The 18376-nt window shown below is 35.5% G+C and overlaps 1 protein-coding gene across 2 annotated transcripts in view; it reads right to left on the minus strand.

Moving 5' to 3' along the window:
• The window catches only part of PDE4D (phosphodiesterase 4D), a 626273-nt gene that overhangs the window by 424138 nt on the left and 183759 nt on the right, over nucleotides 1-18376 (minus strand). The window contains exon 3 of one of the 2 annotated variants that reach the window (XM_080372937.1): nucleotides 16962-17194. In XM_080372937.1, the coding sequence (XP_080229063.1) occupies nucleotides 16962-17194 (233 nt within the window). Of the gene's footprint in view, nucleotides 15906-16961; nucleotides 17195-18376 lie in introns of those variants that run through there. The other variant, XM_080372936.1, reaches the window with a different exon arrangement.

Raw genomic sequence — 18376 nt, forward strand, 5'->3', positions numbered from 1 at the left:
TTTGGGTGTTGTTTTTTTTTTTGTGTGTAAAGCATTAGTTCTATCCACCATTGTTAGAATGAATACTAGAGTTTATTTCTTTCTTGGAAACAGCATTCAAAAGAAAACTACTTCTCCTGTGTATTATATTTCAATTACTGGACAGCTTTATTAACATGTACCTGATCTTAACTTTGTCAGGAAAAGACCCAAATTTAGAAATACAATTCATTGAAACTATTTAAAGTGTTGAAATCTCTAACACAGCAGAAACTACGTAATTTTTAATTAGAAAGTTAAGAATCAGTATCAATCATTTTTTCAATAAATGATTTTTAAATAAATAAATCATATATATGTACATTATCTTAGTAGATTATATTTCCAGTAAAAAGTTTCCTACATGCTTTTGTTGAATTCAAAATATTAACAGTTTGAATAGTAAGATGTAATTTTGCATGTCAATGTATTACTTATTTGAATGAAGGATAGAGGGGAAAGTAGCATTCATTAATGCAGCTAAGTGAGTGTAAATATTGCCAATTTAATTTCCCATCTGCAACTCTCCAAAGTAAAGGCCTTTATTGAAAGATATTAACTTGAGATATAAAAAAAGTTTTGAAGTGTTATTTGGCAAAATTTTTATTTGTTACTTGTGCATCTCATGCTTGCTGAAAATTTCCCACTGATATTAATGGCTCTATTTTCTAAGCTTAGCTCATTTTGATTTGATAGTCCTCCAGCTAGAACCATTAGGAGGTTTTTCTGCTGTCTTCATTGAAACTTGGATTGTTCAGCTCATATCTGAGCCACAAGTGAATGTTATTTGAATTGCAATATTTGCCTGAAGCCTGTATAATAGATGAGTCTTCGTTATTCTCTGAAAATATGAAATTCATTGGCTGAAAATTCTTTCACATTTGTCAAATAAATCCCTTGCATAAGAATACTGCCCTCCAGAGACAAATGCAAAAGACCTCATAGACAACTGTTTGTACAGTAAAATGCCATGTTTTTCAAATACTTATTTTACAGAAATGGTGGAATGCTTTTATTCAATCTTACCCCTTCTTATCATCTAGCACCCACATAGATCTGTTCAACCCCTTCTTTCTTCTCACCAGTATTTCCAAGTGGAGAGAAATATATAAAGATTAAATGATTAAAAGCTACATTTCACTCCTTAAAATGACAAACAAACAACAACAAAAAAACTCAAACAAAAAAACAACAGAAGCTGAGCTTCTGCTTGATATTTACAGGGTTTGTAAACCCTATGGGAATGTTAGCCAGACTGTGACTATCCAAGGCAGCAATCACAAATAGGAGAAACTCTGAAACCATTCCCAGCATTCACTGAAGCACTGTTGCCCTGTTTCCCCTCTAACTCATCAATGGAGTCTTGCAGAGGCAAGAATAGTAGACAGAAATTATTACCTCTTTTAGAGCAGTGTAACTACATGCTGCTTGTATTAGTGTGGTCCAGTGCAATCAGGACATGTTAAATTTGTATTCAAAAAGGGTTTAAGATGGGGTCAGAGATACTGGAAACTATCGGTGTCTAGCCACTATTGTTAGAATGTGATTAACATCTCAGGATTAACAGGGAATACTTGTAAGATTTTATGTTTGCTTTTTTTTTTTACTGGTGGTTTGGAGGTTGTGGATCTGGATGTGTTTTTAATAATTAACCCTTCAAAGAAAGAAATGTTCACATATTCAGTATCATGAGGGTGTTCATAAACAATATAGTAGCTTTCAATGTACATAAACACTGGTATGAATACTTTCCCCAAAACCTATGTGATCTACAGGCTTGTAGGAACCAATGAATTGCAATACCTACCTACAGAATAAATTAAGTACAGGTTTATTTTCTTACAATCTGCTAGGTATCATAAAATACAGAGCACTAAATTCTGTCCTCAAGTTCTGCAAATAAGCAAACAGTTCCTACTTCAGGGAATCAGAACTTTAAGTGCCACTTGTCACTCAGGCAATGAAATCTTCTGTTTTTCATTTTATTCTTTGTTCATGATGGATAGCTAAAATTCATGTAATGCTAATGGAAAAACCACCACCAGGAGCTTGATTTCTCTGACTGAGATATACTACTGGGTAAGAAATAATAATCCACTTACTGCTTTAATTACTGAAATAATTTATGACAGTAAATGCTGTCGTAAATAGAAAGTGTTGGGCAGTTGCAGTTGAAATCAGAGAGAGAAAAAAATCCAACTACATTTTCTCAGTGAATTCTCTCACATTCTTCGTTCATACACTTACACCGCTCTACTGGTAGCAACAATATTCCTGCTTTGTTTTCTTTTATCCATGCTACTTTTTTCCACAGCTTTTTGCATTCTTCAGTAGGTTGTTCCCTCTTAATTCTTAGTTAAGCACATCATATAATAGAACGTTTAAGTAACTATGTAGCTATTAAGCATCAGATGGGTCTTCATCTTTCCTATGAAAAATGCTATACAAGGAAGTAATGATGGTAATTTAAATGATTTCAACAGTATCACTTATTCTCATCACAGTTCCTTGGTACTCTGTGTTACTTCAGTAATACTCTATGCACATTTTATTAGTCTTGACACAATATGGAAAACTGGTAGCATAGCTACCATGAGATTTCTTTGCTTGCCTTCACTGTCCTTGACAAAAGCCTTACCACAATTACTCTTGGCTTATAAATTTAACTTCCTGTGTTTTGCAGACTGAGAAGGTTTCTCCCGTTATTTTCAAAATATCTTCCAAACTCAAGGTGTATCAAAGATAGGCAAAATAAGACAACACTGAAGTGACACTCCTCAAATCTAGGGAAAACTCTTAAATCTAGAAACCCCTAGGAATTTCTCACCTTTTTCAGAAATTGCAGATTTCACATTTGTCAGTAAGTATTGTGTAAGGGCAAGCATGTATTTCCAAGAGCACCAAAGGTATAATGGATCTTCAACTCAGCCTGTCATTGAAATGCCACCTATATTTGAACTGGGATTTAGGATGCTCAGCTTCTATTCGTGGCTGAAATGGAGATCCCAAAAACTGCAACAGCCATGATTCCATTACTCAGTAAAGCATTTAGCAAGAATAAAAATCCTGAGAGGTGAGGTAATCAGAACCACAGAAAAGTTTCCAGTATAAATTCAGCACTAATCGGTGTTGAAAGATTTCTAGCTCTGGAATATATTCATCTGCAATGATGCAGCTTTTCAGGTTAGCAACTTCTAGTTTATTTTGTATAATTCTTCTCTACAAAGCTGTGTCAGAGTACATCTAACCTCTTCTCTATCCAGGAAATCAATGACAATCATCTGAAATACAAGCATGTTAATGAAGAGCTTGAAGATTTTTAAACTACCAGAGAAACCAACACTGCTTGTTTTATGTTATTAACTTAATGCCAGGATTTAAAAGGCTTTTTCTATACCTCCTTCATTTTTGGTAATTTCCTCCTCTACTACAATAAAAACACCATCGTTCTATAAGTTTTAAAGAATGTAATTTACTTTAAAGTAGCATACTTAACAAACAAAATCCTAAGATCTTTTTTATTCTGCTTTGAATTAAGGCTAAATTTACAGAACAGTCTCCAGAGGAAACCCCAGACTACCGATGACTTTATATTAATCTCCCACACAGCTTTTAGAAATTCTATGGTGCATCCTGTCATCATTTAATTAAACAGGATTTTGCCAACAACTCTATGTGCAGAACAATCATACTTTGCAAGTGTATTTGACATCAAGAAACTGTAGCATCAAACATAAAGATGACAAAAGCATAGTTCTTGTCCAAATTTACACCAATTAATCTGTGAATCAAAAAGCACAATCACATTTGATGAAAAGGAGCAATTGCTACTGAATCATGCGTACACAATAGATTAAGCATCTCAAGAGAAACATTTAGGGCTAGGGATTATTTCATACATTTCAATTTGACAATAAAAAATCAGATTCGACTTTTGACTGAGAAAAATTACTATGATGACATCAACTTTTACTACTGATTATTGAATATCTTGCTGTAGTTTTCTCTGTATAGAAATAAAAATGCTATGCTTTTCACACCTGTATTTAATTTACTCGAGAAAAAGCTGACTATTCTTTATCCAGAACTGTACAAAGGTTTCTATATTTTTATTGTCATAAAATGATTGGAAATCATGGTGTTGAGTATTGTATAAATTACTTGATACATTGTATAAGTTACTCAACACAGTCTACTCAATGTCCTCCATCAATCATGCCTGTGTCCAGTGGTGATAATTTTAGGACATACTGAACTCAAGTCTTCTGCCAAAGGTGAGGAATAGTTATAAAAATGACACACAACATGAAAGAGATCTTACATTGTGGCAGACCAAGAAAACCAGAATATGTATGATTAATAGATGTTTTAGACAGTGATAGCAATTATAATAAACACTATAAGAATCAAAAGATGTCAGCATCTGAAGGAAAAGGGAGATATGAGCCAAAACAGAGTAACAGAAGGAATCTAAGAAATGTTACAAGACTGCAGTCAGAGAAAGACACAACCCTCAAACTTTTCAAAGCTGTCATAAAAATCCAGTTGCTTGAGTATGAAACTAGATAAAAGCAGCTGAAATTCCATACTACTGATTTGTCTTCATTGAAAAGTCTTGATTTCTGTACGTTTAATGAATTTCAGATCATACATTGCTATCAAAAATTATCTTATTACCATACATTTATTTTCTGTTAGGTACATGCAGACATGTCTAACGCTAAACCTCATAGGGCCACAGACTGTCATAATGAAACTTTTTATTGTAGAGTCTGTGAGATTCTGCATCCACCTATTCACACATTTCTCATTGTCTGTTATATTTAATCACCCTGTCACCTATACCAGAAAAAAGACCAGAGTTACTTTTAAATTAAGGAAAATTATAGTTAAGGGATGTGGCAAGAGAGAACAGAACGAGACCATTACATAGCCGTTACCTGAGATTGCACAGGAACTTAATTTGCTGAAAGTAATAGCAGTCAACCAGATCTTACCCTACCACATGGAGCAGATCCTCTGATAAGGCCCACATTTTTTACTCTGCACTCAGGAGTTCAAGCAACAAACCTATGAAAAACATCTCAAAATTGGTTCACTGCTGGGAAAGAGGTAAAACCAGAGTTGCAGCCTTTTGTGGCTTGTGTCTTCTATTTTCTTTGCTATAACAAGAACTAAAAATTATCTGCCCATATAGTTTTGCAAGATAATTCTAAAGTCCTTTCTTTTCATCTCCATTATAGACATTATCTCTTTTAAAGAAGACCTTTTTAAGGACAGCAAAAATCATGTTATATTTACATTCCAAGAGGATCTGATCTGTTTACATCTCAGAGAACTACTGTAGTACCTTGATCTGAAGTGAAAAGGGAAACTGTAACTACAATGTTTAAAAGAATCAGAAGAGAGTTTGGAGCCTTAGCCAGAAACAGAAAAAGGAAGTCAGTAGATGAGTGAACGTACTTAACAGGCTGTTCTCAGAGGATATACCTAATGTAAATATGTATGGGGAAAATACTTTCTATGCTTCATAATTTCAAAGTATAATTTTGATTTCAACTGTGAAGAAATCAACTTCCTCCTGCTTCCAGAAAATCCCATTTATTCCATGTGTTCCAATCTGGAAAATTATTCATTGTATGTTTCATTAATTTTCTTCTTAAATTTTTAAATGGAACTCAAAGCATCACCTCAATAAATTCAAATCTTAGTTTCTGCATTTGAACTTTATATTTTATAAAAAACTTTATTTTTCAAACAGATAAAAATTGCTTCAAAGTGAAGAGAAAAAATAAGTTCCATCTGTAAGAATACAAAATATTTTTTTCTTCTAAATAAACTTTCAAAAAATATTATGCCATTTAATGAAACAGTATTTTGATAATAGTGTGGTATTATAAAATGTTCTTTCTATTCCAACAGTGTGAAATGCCTCATCAAAACTATCCAAAATATTTTGTATACATTTGGATGTGATATTATACACTACTTAAACAGCAACCCTTTAAATGTTAAATGTTCAAATTCCAAAGTGAGATTTGGAATCTGCATTTCCTGCATCGTTTGCTAGTAATGTGAAATGTTACTGGAAATATGTTCAAAAGATATAAAGTAAATTTATAATTCTAAATCTGTACTCAGTCATGAAATAAATTAAGACCTTATTATGCATATACCTCTTAACTTTATTAATAAATTATGGTTGGTCTCAACGTGGATGAAAATTCTGCAGAGCCAAGTTGAATGCATATTATGAACAGATGACAATGGTCTAGAGAAGAGAAACTATTACAATCCATTTTATGTGAGAATGGCTGTACTTAGTCAGACCTAGAGTCTTTCTAGCCAACAATCCGTACTGTCCATAAGCAGGTACCTGACAGAAGAAAGAATAGGACAGGCATAACTGATAGGCTTACCAAGGCAGAGCTTCCCAAGTAACCACCTGAAATCTATCCATTTTCTTCTGAGAATTTCTTAGTTAGGTATGAGTTATAAATAGAATAAGGCTATAAAGTAGCATTCAATTTTATTATGAAATGTGTGTACTAATTGTTAGTTGATGTGATCAGATGCTTATCTCCACACAGGATTGTACTGAAGCAAGAGAGGTAAGGAATGATTTGCTACATAGATAGCCTAGATCCTTTGCCTGTACACCACCTTGTTGCTTCTGCTGATTTAGAGAAAGGAACACATGAGGAAAAATATAGCCTGTAATCAGCCTTAATAAAGATGATACAACAGTGACTGTGCACAGAGACCTGTAGAAAGATTGGGTCACGTAAATGCTCATAATTAATATGCTTCTGCATACTGTGCAAAAACATATGGGTGTCTCTCCCAGGTATACATGGCCTGCTCAGATGCTAGGCACCATTCTGCATGCAATGACACAAGATGCACGGACGGTTCACCACGTCATTCCAGTCCAAGACAGCTTGGATGGAATTGTCCTAAAGGCTGGATTCAAGCACAGCTGCTGGCTGGATCACCGTCTTGAACTGATTTCCACCTTTCCCTTAGCTTTGAGTGCCTGTGACAGTCCAGTAGGTTTCTTGTTTGTACTTATAAGCTGCTGCTGTAGGGGTGATTGAAATGCAAATCAGAATGAGGCCAAGACATCTTCAATAGTGAAGCTAATCTAAAGGGACAATTTCTTACATTAAATCCTCATAAGGAAGACACTATGTATTCCTCTGATTAGATAAGCTTTCTGATTTCTTTTATCATCTCTGAATTGACGTTAATATGACAGTGAAAAAGTATATATTAAGAGATTACTTTGTTATGCATTTCTTTTCACACTGAATTTTCAATAGTGAATCACTGTTTTCAATTTCACACAACTTTCAGTAGGGTGTGGGCTTGGATTTGGCTGATTGCTTGAAGAAATATTTTAACAAAATAACTATTTTACCAGTTAACTGCTTAAAAAAGACAATACCTGAAAAGTATAAAACTTAACAACTATTAACATAATACCTCCTCCACTTATGGTACAGAAAGTAAAGCTGATCTTGATGAATTCCCAGCCTTTTCCTACCTCACTGCAACTCAAACCAGTTATAATTAGAAGCAGTCTTTTACTTTTTGAGCTTTCCTTTGCAAGATGAGCCATAGTAGCTGTAGAACTTGGCAACAGTAATCATCTAAGCAGGTAAATGAGCAGCAGACTAGGAAGAATCATCAGGAAAAAAAAAAATTAAAGAGTTACTTAGCAAATGCCCAGTCTCTTTATACCTACAATCAAATCAGCTATGAAACAAGAAAAGAGTCTCTCTCACTCTGTTTAACAAAACGGCACCAAATTACGTGAATGCAAAACCAGAACCAATGTAGTCACATTAAGAAATCCCTCCTTTTTATGGAATGCATACAGGAATGTAATAATAATTGAAAATTAAAACAATATTTTATCATAAAAATGCCACAGAATCAGCCAGTGACTCACTATGCTGTAGTACACAGGATAAACAAACTGTGATTAAGGACTTAGAAACAACAGTAGGACATCAAACTGGCTGAGCAAGGAACTTCTGACAGAGATGAAATGCATAAAACAGAAATACAGGAAGTGGAATAAGAAACACATTTCCAAGGAGGACGATGGAAGTGTTACCTGGCTTTTCAGGAATGACACCAGGGAAGTCAAAGCTCAGTTGGAGATGAACCATCATTGGAGTTGAAGGGCAGCAAAAAAGTATATCAAAGGCAAAAAGAAAAAAGGAAAATGTGGGCCTGCTGCTGAAAGGAGTAGGCAACAGAGTGATGAATCACATGGGAAAGGATGAAGTACTCAAACTCTTCTTTGCCTTATTTTACTGGCAAGGCTGTTCTCAGGCCTCCCAGATCATTTTGTCCAAAAGGAAAGATTTGAGAGCATAAAAGGTACCACCCACTGCAGGGACGGATCAGGCTAGGTTCTGCTTAAGTAAATTGGTCAAGTTCAAGTTATTGTGACCATGTTGGATGCATCTAATGGGTGACAAAGCTGATCAATGTCATTGTGAAGCCATGTGCTCTTTATCATCTTTGAAAAGTTGTGGTAACCTGCAGAGGTCCCCAGTGACCTGAAAACGATTGATGGTGAGAACATCTTTAAAAGGCAGCAGAAGAGAACTTGAGAACAGCCTGCCTCAACCTTATATTAGATCCTAGGAAAGTTATTGAACAAGTTCTCTTAGAAGTAATTTCTAAGCATATGAAGGACAAGAAGAGATTTGGAACACTCAGCATAAATTTACTAAGGGCAATTCATATGTGATGAACCCAATTCCCTTTCATGAAGAAATTCCTGTCTCTTTGAAAGACAACAGCAGCAACAGCAGGAAGGTTTTTGACAGACTTTCACTGAATCTTGTAGCCAAGCAGTAAAGATATGGACTAGATGAGTAGACTACTGGTTGCACCATCAGGCTCAAAAGGTAGCGGGCAAATGGTTCCAAATCTAAGCAGCAGCTAGATAAGAACAGAGTCCCCCAGGAGTTTTCACTGGAGCCAAGACTGTTTAAAACCTTCAACAACTATCTGGACGGTAAGATGTAATGGACCCTCAGGAAGTTTGCAGATTACACCAAAATCGTGGGAGCACCTGATACACTGGAGGGCTGCCATTCACAGGGCCTTAGCAAGCTAGAGGAATGGCGTGACAGGAGTCATATGAAGTTCATCAAAGGCAAAAAATAACCTCATCTCAGACTATTATGTGCTGTTACCTGACTTTAAAAAAGTTAATCTCAAACTTTATCTGCTAATTATACAACGCTGCAAAGTTCTAAACCATGTTTTAGCTTTTTTTCAGATATAGCTATCATCTAAAGGTAACTATTTCAAAGTGCCTATTTTAAATACTAGTTGTACATTTTTTTCTTAAACCAGAAAATACATTCACACATACACTATTTATCCACAATTTACAGTAATGTCTGTTACCAGTGTATGTTATATAAGTAATTATTTCAAAGGGCAAAGAGGTCATTTTTATTATTGAAAAACTAGAAATTTTACCACTGCTGAATAAACCAGTAGTATTTGATCAAAACTCTGATTTTTAAAAGTATTTCAGAATGACTAGTGCTGGGCTGGACACAGTACCTGTTGTCCTGCATAGTCTACCTGTGCATCAGATCTAAATCATCCAGGCATAAGTTAATATAATCCTTTTCTCTGGGAGCTGGGGGGCTAGAGATAAGTGTAAGATCAGAAGTTGTGCACAGGTATTAAGAATTGCTGTTATGCAAGTATTCTCATATGGGTCTTGACACCTTCACAACTTCCTTACCTCTCTTCAGCACCTAATCAATTAAATTCTTGACCAATAAAATTATTTTTAAGTTGTTCTCCAACATTATTCTAGCATACATATAGCAACATAGCAATTGTTGATGCTGGTGACCAAAACATAAGACTCTCTTGAAAGTCAGGGCTTGAATGCCACAAAACATTAAGACTTCTAATATCCACTTAACCTCACAAATTCCCACTGAAAGATCTGAGCTTAAATACCGACTCAGTTTTGATTTCCTCACTAATTAAATACACTTTTCTTGGTAACAGCTATTGCAGTCAGATAGAATTCAATGAGACCGAGTCAGTATGATAGAAACAAAGGTTCATTGTGAGTCCAGATGCATAACAACAGTTACATATTTAACTCCTAATAATAACAATTAAAAACCTTCTCAGACCTGGTCAGGAAAATTCTCCTTGACCTACTGAGTTCATTTTTAAAGGCTGAGATGATAAAATTGAGGTATCTACATGCCGCGCCCCCCCCCCCCCCCCCCCCCCCCGCCCAGGTTCCATCCTCAGCCTTCTAACCAGTAGTGTAGGCTAAACACAAAACCAGGAGCCAAAACCTCTTGAATTCTGTTCATAGTTTGATTGCAGGTTTGTTCTGTGGTCTTGAACAGTTGCAGTACCCCTTTGTATGCATGTTTTCCTATGCATAAAGTCAAAATAACGCTACTTGCCTACTAACTGGTCTCCCAAAGGTAACATGAGGATTTGCTCAAGTTTATAAAGCTTTTAAAATGAAGAAAGTGCAACAAAAGTGCTGAAGAATTATTGTGCTGTTCTTCACTATTCTTAACTGGCAGGTGAGTCAGGCTTTGGAAAACAGCCTAGACCCATGAGAAGTTTCCTGAGAAGAGTTACAGCTTGGCAGACACAAGATCATAATTCTGAGTTAAAAAATAAATTAAATAACAAATTTTCTTTTTTTTCATCTTTCAGCACTATATAAACCATAGTTCCCACTTATTTTCACTACATACACTACCCTACTGTGGTGTGAATAAATGAATTTGAAAAGCAGCTTTTCCCTAGCTTTTATCTTTATTACATGTTACTCTGCTAAGATCCAATCTCCTTACTTTAATTGCCTCTAAGACTCATTCCCTAAAAACAATAACTGTCCTGATTTTGGCTGACTTTCTTCTTAGTAGTGGGTGCTGTGTTTTGGATTTAGTATGGGAATAACGTTGACAACACACTGATTTGTTGCTAAGTAGTGCTTACTCTAAATCAAGGTGTTCACAGTTTCCCATGCTCTGGCAGTGAGCAAGTGCACAAGAAGCTGGGAGGAAGCAGAGCCAGGACAGCTGGCCTGAACTAGCGAAAAGGATATTTCATACCATAGAACGTCATACTCAGTATATGAACAGGGGGGAGTTGGCCAGGAGGGGCCGATCGCTGCTCAGGGACTGGCTGGGCATCAAGTGACCAGGTGGTGAGCAATTGTGTTGTGTGGCATCTGCTTTTCTTCCTTTAGGTTTTATTCCTCTCTCTCCCTCTCCTCTTCATTATTATTATTATTGTAATTCTTGTTGTTGTATTCTTATTGTTTTCTTTAATTCAATTATTAAACTGTTCTTATCTCAACCCATGTGTTTTTTACCTTTTTCTGATTCTCCTCCCCATCCTATGGGGGAGGGGGGAATGTCAGTGGGGGTGACTGAGCAGCTGTGCGGTACTTAATTGCTAGCTGGGGTTAAACCACAATGGTGCTTTTTGGCACACAACATGGGGCTGGAAGGGTTGAGATAATGACAGGTCTGACTAGAGTGTGTTAAAACAAATTTGTTATAAATATTTATTATACTAGTTTAATAGTCACTGGTCACAATGTTAATTTATTTGCTTCCAAAGTTGCTGCACCTGATTTCATTGTTACACTATTTAATACTTTACTTGCAGTACATGTTCCCTGTTGTGTTTATCATCCTTGGGCCTAGGCTAAGGTTGATACTGTACTTGTACTGATGATATGATACAATTGCTGGTCGTGAAACTAACCTGATATATGTACTCAGCCTTGTCATCACCTCTGTACTTGGGGAGCCATTTAGTGGGAACTATTAATAATTACACTTTTTGACTTTTCTCCTTGGAGAGCCAAACTATAGGGGAGACATCTGCCTTCCTTCCTCCCTCCCTCTCTCCTTCCCTTCCAGCAGCTTTCTTCTCCTCCAGGCTGATCACAGAAGGATTTGAGAACTTTAAAAATTTTGAATATCCTTGGGATGTTGAGACCAGGGTATTTCTGGTCCTGGTTCTGTTGCTAGGATTGATGACTACGCTTCAGATTTTGTTTAGGGTTAAGCAACTATCCACGGCTACTCCAACACCTGCGACAGGCACTGCAGCTACTCCAACCCCACTGGCAGTCACTATGGCTACTCAAAACCCCAGAGACAGGCACTGCAGTTACTTCAATCTCCATGACAAGCACTGTGGCTACTCAAACTTTTGCAAGTTCTTGGTTAGAATTCTAGCTGTTGTTTAAAAAGTACATTGCTGGTATAGTAAATGAATAACTGCAAATTTATGGCTCGGGATTCACACATTTAAGCTGTCTAACATTTGAAAAAGTTTTTCTTGCCCTGACTCAGAAGAAAAAATTTAATCTTTGAGGTATTACGCTTATGGGGAAAGACAATGAGCAAGCACATGGTAGACATTAAGACAGATACAGTCTGAAATCAGGACTCAGTCTGTATTGCTATACTATCAAACTTGCACTGATGATGCTAATAATTTTCTACTTATTTCTTTTCAAAAACAGATATTAAAAAGTTTAAATGAATCTTTAAAGGGCATAAAGAAAACCAGGATAATTTTAAATCAAGTCTTTATCTGATTTCCAATGGAGAATTTTGATTGCTTCTTTAATGGATAATAAAACACAGAAGTTTTTAAGCAGCACAGTGCCTATCTAATTCACAGAACTTAACTTAAGGAAAAACTGATAAATTAGGACAGAAGGAACATTGCAAAAAAGATACTTCAGAAATTAGCAATCATGTAAGTCATTCCTGTAGCTCCCTAAAGTTTCATAAACACTAATACATATGCTTTGAGTTGTACATAAGCATATGAAAGCAATTTAAAATAGATCTTATGTTGTACAATTAAAGTAACCTCTCCCAAAAGATGTTTGAGCAAAGAATAGGGTAAATAGTAAGAAGAGACACTATATATACTCAATTACAGATAACTAGATGAAACACAAAACATTATTTTATATATTTTTGCACTGAAAACCTTTATAACCATCTCAATGACAAAGTAACTTTTTGCTTTCAACTAACTCCTTTAATGAAGTCTTGAAGTACATGATATACTCTTACTTTTCTGGACTTTATATCCAAAAAACATGACATTTCCCATCATATTATGTCAGTAATATGTATTAAGAGAACAAAAGATTCACAGCAACAATGGGGGGAGTTTGCCCCTTTGTCATGGGAGAAGGTATCTTTTAAAGCGAAAACAAAAGACTGCATCAGCCTCTGACACCTGGGATCTGTATCACTGAGAGTGGAGTACGTATATGTGCCATTGCAATTCATATTGTCCAACAAATGCTAGTCCAGCCAGCTCAAGAATATCTATATCCTACCCTATCTTCTCCTATTCCATCTCTTCTTCCAAGTTAAACAGTGCAAAGAGGTATTTCATAACAAAGGTGACTGAAAAGACTTCCATCATATTTCATGAAGTTTTGGACAAACCAATACCATCATCACATATGGATTTAACAAACTGTCTTAAATCATATTGAAGTGTTTGAAGGAAGAAATCAGATTTACAGTATCACACTTACTATCATAATACAAATATTTGCTTGAGTATTGAATCAGGGTGGGATCTGTGGCTATCGGGCAAAACAAATATAGAGGAAAGTAAACCTTCTTTGAAATAGTTACTATAAAGTAGGTAAGATCAAATACTGTAAATCTCTTAAACAAATGAGTTCCTAAGAGTGACAGTCCCCCACCATTTTAATACCAGCTGCTTTGGTGAAAGCAAAAGTATTCTGCTGTTGTTCCCTTCCTATCTGTGCACCCCATCTTAAACGCCACCATAGCTGTTACCTACATCAAAACTGTTGGTAAACTCAATTATGGTTATTTGAGGAAAACTGTGAAAATTTAAGGTAAACTCAATTATGGTTATTTGAGGAAAACTGAAAATTTAAAACATGTGGTCCTAGCTTACAGTAAAATATCATATTTAATAGTCTCTATATATAGGCCAAATATATTGCTTGTTAAAAAAAAAATAAAAGGGAAGAACTGAAATATCAAAAGCAATTGACTGCCTGTTTCTAATCCTCCCCATAGAAAGTCTGGCGGTTCTTACATTTCACAAGTCTAACTGTTACCAGCTGCAGGCTCAGTCTATCCATTTGCAAGCACTTGTTTTTATAGCTCATGTTAGTGATTTTGTACGCGAAACTTCAATGTAAGACATAAATCCTTCATCTTAACAATGATCTTTGTTATTGCCTCATTTAACCAGGGTGAAAAAAATGAGAATTTGGCTCCCTGTATTCACAAAAAGAAATTGACAGGGTGATGGGAATGACAACACACTAATGTCTCTTTAGAATCAGAAGAGTAAGAGTTTACAAAGGGTGAAAGGTTTAGAAAAACAATACTGAATATTTACTTTCTAGATTTTCAACTACTCTGCCATATTTTTCTTAAAAAAGAGAACCTCTGTTTGAATTACTGTAACTCATTCCTCTACAAAGCTAACATAAAACTGGAAATAATCCTGAGACATTGTAAAGATGAGAGAGAAAAAGGGAGTAAAAAAGGGAGCATGTGTGTGCACATGTGTATATGTATGTTTAGGAACAGAATGTATATTTTATTTTCTAAACTACATTTACTGTCACTGTTTGTCACTGTTTTTAGTTTTGCACATTCCAGGTATTTAAATCACAGCATAAGATGTTTTAAAATGCTGTCTTTGGGATATTTTGGTGTATTACTCCAAAAACATGCATTTGTAATATAAGATCTTTTCAGAAATTCTTCTGCCTCAGACTGAGTTTCTACGACCCAGATGCTCTTCACCTACCCACTGAAAACAGAGAACCCTCTCCTGTCTCCCACCCACATTTTGGTTTCCTTTTCTCAGCTGCACACTTCCATACTTTTGAAGACAATGGAGGTAAGCTGTATTTCCACAGACATAATAGGTCCCCTAAGTTTGTGTACTTTCAAGCTGACAAGATGCCAGATAAAAGGATAGCTTTCTCCAGCTGTTTGGCTGGCATTACAAGCACGTAGCTGCTTGAGAGAGTTAACAACTGAAAACCAGCATTAAACATCTAGAGAAATTTAATTTCCTGAGCAACAGTCTTCCTGTAGCAACATAACTGCTCCTTAGCTAAAAAAGAATCATAAAAGCTGAAGATTCTGTATTACAAAGAAACACCAACATTATAATTGCTTCTGCTGTTGTGTTCAGTTTGGGTTTGTTTGTTTGTTTAAACAGCCTGGCAGCTCCATTCAACAGTCTGTAGATCTGCTGTTTCCCTGTCACTCTCAGAAATAAACTTACTGGTAGGTAAATCTTCTGTTCTCTAGTTTCAAAACATTCTGCCAACCATAGGAATGAATGGTATAGACAGGATACAAAGGTCTGTCTTAATGCTTGGTACAGGCTCAATGCCCAGTACAGACTCAGCCACAGAGTAAGCCACTCACAGAAGCAATCATTCTGTGAGTACAGCAGATAGCTACCCCGAACAGCCAGTATGTTTTAGGTTTGTTATTTTTTTGAATACCTGTCAAACTGTCTTGCTCTTGCACATTGAATCCAGCAATAATGCAATCTCCAGAAATCTATAATCACTTAGACTTTTTCATAGGGCAGAAGTAATGTTTTCCATTGTGCTTTCTAGTGTTCTACCACATCAGCATACATATTGTTTTATTTCAGTCAGGGTTACTAAATCTAACAAAACGCAGAGTACCTCCTGTGTATTACACAGTTTACACTGAACATGCCAAATGATATTGAAGCTTCAAAGCCAAATAGAAAGGCCAGGAATGTGAACTATAATCATTCCACATATACTTATTTTCCTTTCAAAACAAAAAAGTTGAGACACCAATCTATCTTCAGAACTTCACTAAATGACTTTGTATTTAGCTCTTCAAATAATAATATTTACATTTGCAAACAACCTACATGTTTAAATGTTTTTATGGATGTAGTCAGTGTTTCTACAAGCACTTTTCAAGAAATAGTCTCACTTATTCAAAAAATATAAATACCCATGTGGTAAAAAGATATGAGAGGCAATATTAAATTTAAAGGTAGTATTTGATGGGGTTTGCCATAGCACTTTAATGAATACTTATGCTTTTTCTCATGTGCTACAAGTCCTACATTCTTTTCACAGCCATATTATTCAGAATACAGTATTCCCTCTGAAGATATGTGCAAAGGTTCTTAAGTCCTGCATTTTAGCTCTCAGTGTGTTCACCTTTCCTTTTCATGTATATTCTTAGGTTACCAAATGGCTACACTGCCTTCACCATTGTAAACAACAATTTAATAAAAAACCATTCACATTATGGAAAATAGAAATAGAAAATAAAGTAATATCAAAAACATTTAAGAACAGGAAAGACTACTCTAGAAAGCATGGATGATACAAAAAGTCACAGGTGTAGTATGAAGGAACTAGAATACAAAGGACTGTAACCAAATATGTTCAACTATTAACATTAGAAATAATGTAGATATAACAAGACAGGTAAAAGCCTCTCATGACTTTTTGGAACTTGTTTAAAACTGTATCATTAAAAACTTTCTGTGTACAAAAAAAGCTTCTACCTTTATTATGATAGCAAAATACTGTTTTTTCATGCCTCCAGAAGTCTTCTTTCTGAACATAAAGTATTAGTATTGTTTGGAGAAAATGTTTTCTAGTGTTTGTACTTGGACATGACTAAAAGGTCTACAAGCAGTATTACCAAATGTCACTCTCAAATGTACATGTTAATATTTTATTCTTCTTTTTCACTTATGTAAGGGATTTACAAAACAAATAAACTTCTGTCTGAAAACCAGCATCTGCTGTCTTGCACCTCCCACTGAAAATGTCAAATCAAGGAGAAATTGCTGGACCTTACCTGCTGGACTCGGCAGATGTAATGGCAATCAGAGGAGGAATCCTCAGTGGAAGAGTGGTGGGCCTTGGAATAGTCTCAGTATCATTCTTTTTATCCCAGTCTGCCTGTTCTAACTGCCTGAAAGCCAGGGGGGGAAGCTGGATGTTACGAGATGATAATCTCCGTACAAGATAGGGCTCCAATCCCTGGAAAGACTCTTCATCCTCAGTGCTATGGTGGAGAACTTCTGAGACCTATGATCAAGGCAAAAAAATACCTATAATGTAATAAATTACCTATAATGTTAATCTGATAAATTCATAAATTCCTTTCCATAAGCTAGTTTCATATAAATTTACTTTTATTAAAAAATACTTTACTACCATTATTAAGAAAATGAAAAAGAATGAAAAAATGCAGGTAAAAACTTCTAGGACTTAGATAATTTGGGGTTTTAAAATTAAACAGAAAGCTATTTTATGATGAGATTAATACACTATTATAAAATAGGTACTCATACCTGTAAAGCCGACAAAAGTGACATTAGACAAATTTCTTTCCCACAATATTCTTGCTTCCCTACAACTTAACCACTTTTTGGAAGTGAAAGTCCAAATACCAATAACCAAATAAAGTGAAAGTAGTAGTCAGAGATTCGAAACTATACACCTCTTGACTGAGAACAGGAGAAAATTTACTCTTGAATTCTCTCAGCTGTCCCTACTCTCATACTTCTCTCTTGCTCACAGTAATTTCGTGCTAACAGCAAGTGATGAGTACTTAAAACAACACTGCAGTGCTTAGAAACAGTGAATATTTAGAAGCTCTGAAGGTCAGGCCCTAATGAAATCTTAAGTCTAAGCATTAGTAGACATTATTTTTAATTTAATTATCTAACCACTGGTAATATTCTCTGGGTCATGGAAGAATGGTAGACAATAAATGGTAGACAGGAAAGAGATTTCCAACTGATACTGATTTACAGGGGAGAAAATTTCTTCAGACTATTTCCTGAACTTTTAACAAACAGCTCACTATTATGAGAGGAAATTCTCAAAGAATTACTTTCGTGAGAGCACTGATATTCTGAGAAGCCTGTTGAAATAATAAGAAAAAATGTCTTTTTTCTCCATGTGTTACACAAAGCCTTTTACCACTATTTCATAAATTCCCCAGCACAGATACCACTGTCTGCACCTAAGTTCTGAGCAAGTCTAAAAATTTTATACACCTAAACTAAGAATTAGGAATACAGCATATATAGCTGTATATTATTCCACTTAGGTCATGTATAGTCCTAATAACGTACTTGAGACTGGTTCACCAACTACCCACCTCTGTCAAACTACAGTTCACATTCATATTGTGGTATACATGGTATACAGAAAAAGCAAGCTGGACTATGCCCACAGCTTACAGTCACACCTTCAGTTACA

This window comes from Falco punctatus (genome assembly GCF_963210335.1).
Source record: "Falco punctatus genome assembly, chromosome: Z".
Lineage (NCBI taxonomy): Eukaryota > Metazoa > Chordata > Aves > Falconiformes > Falconidae > Falco > Falco punctatus.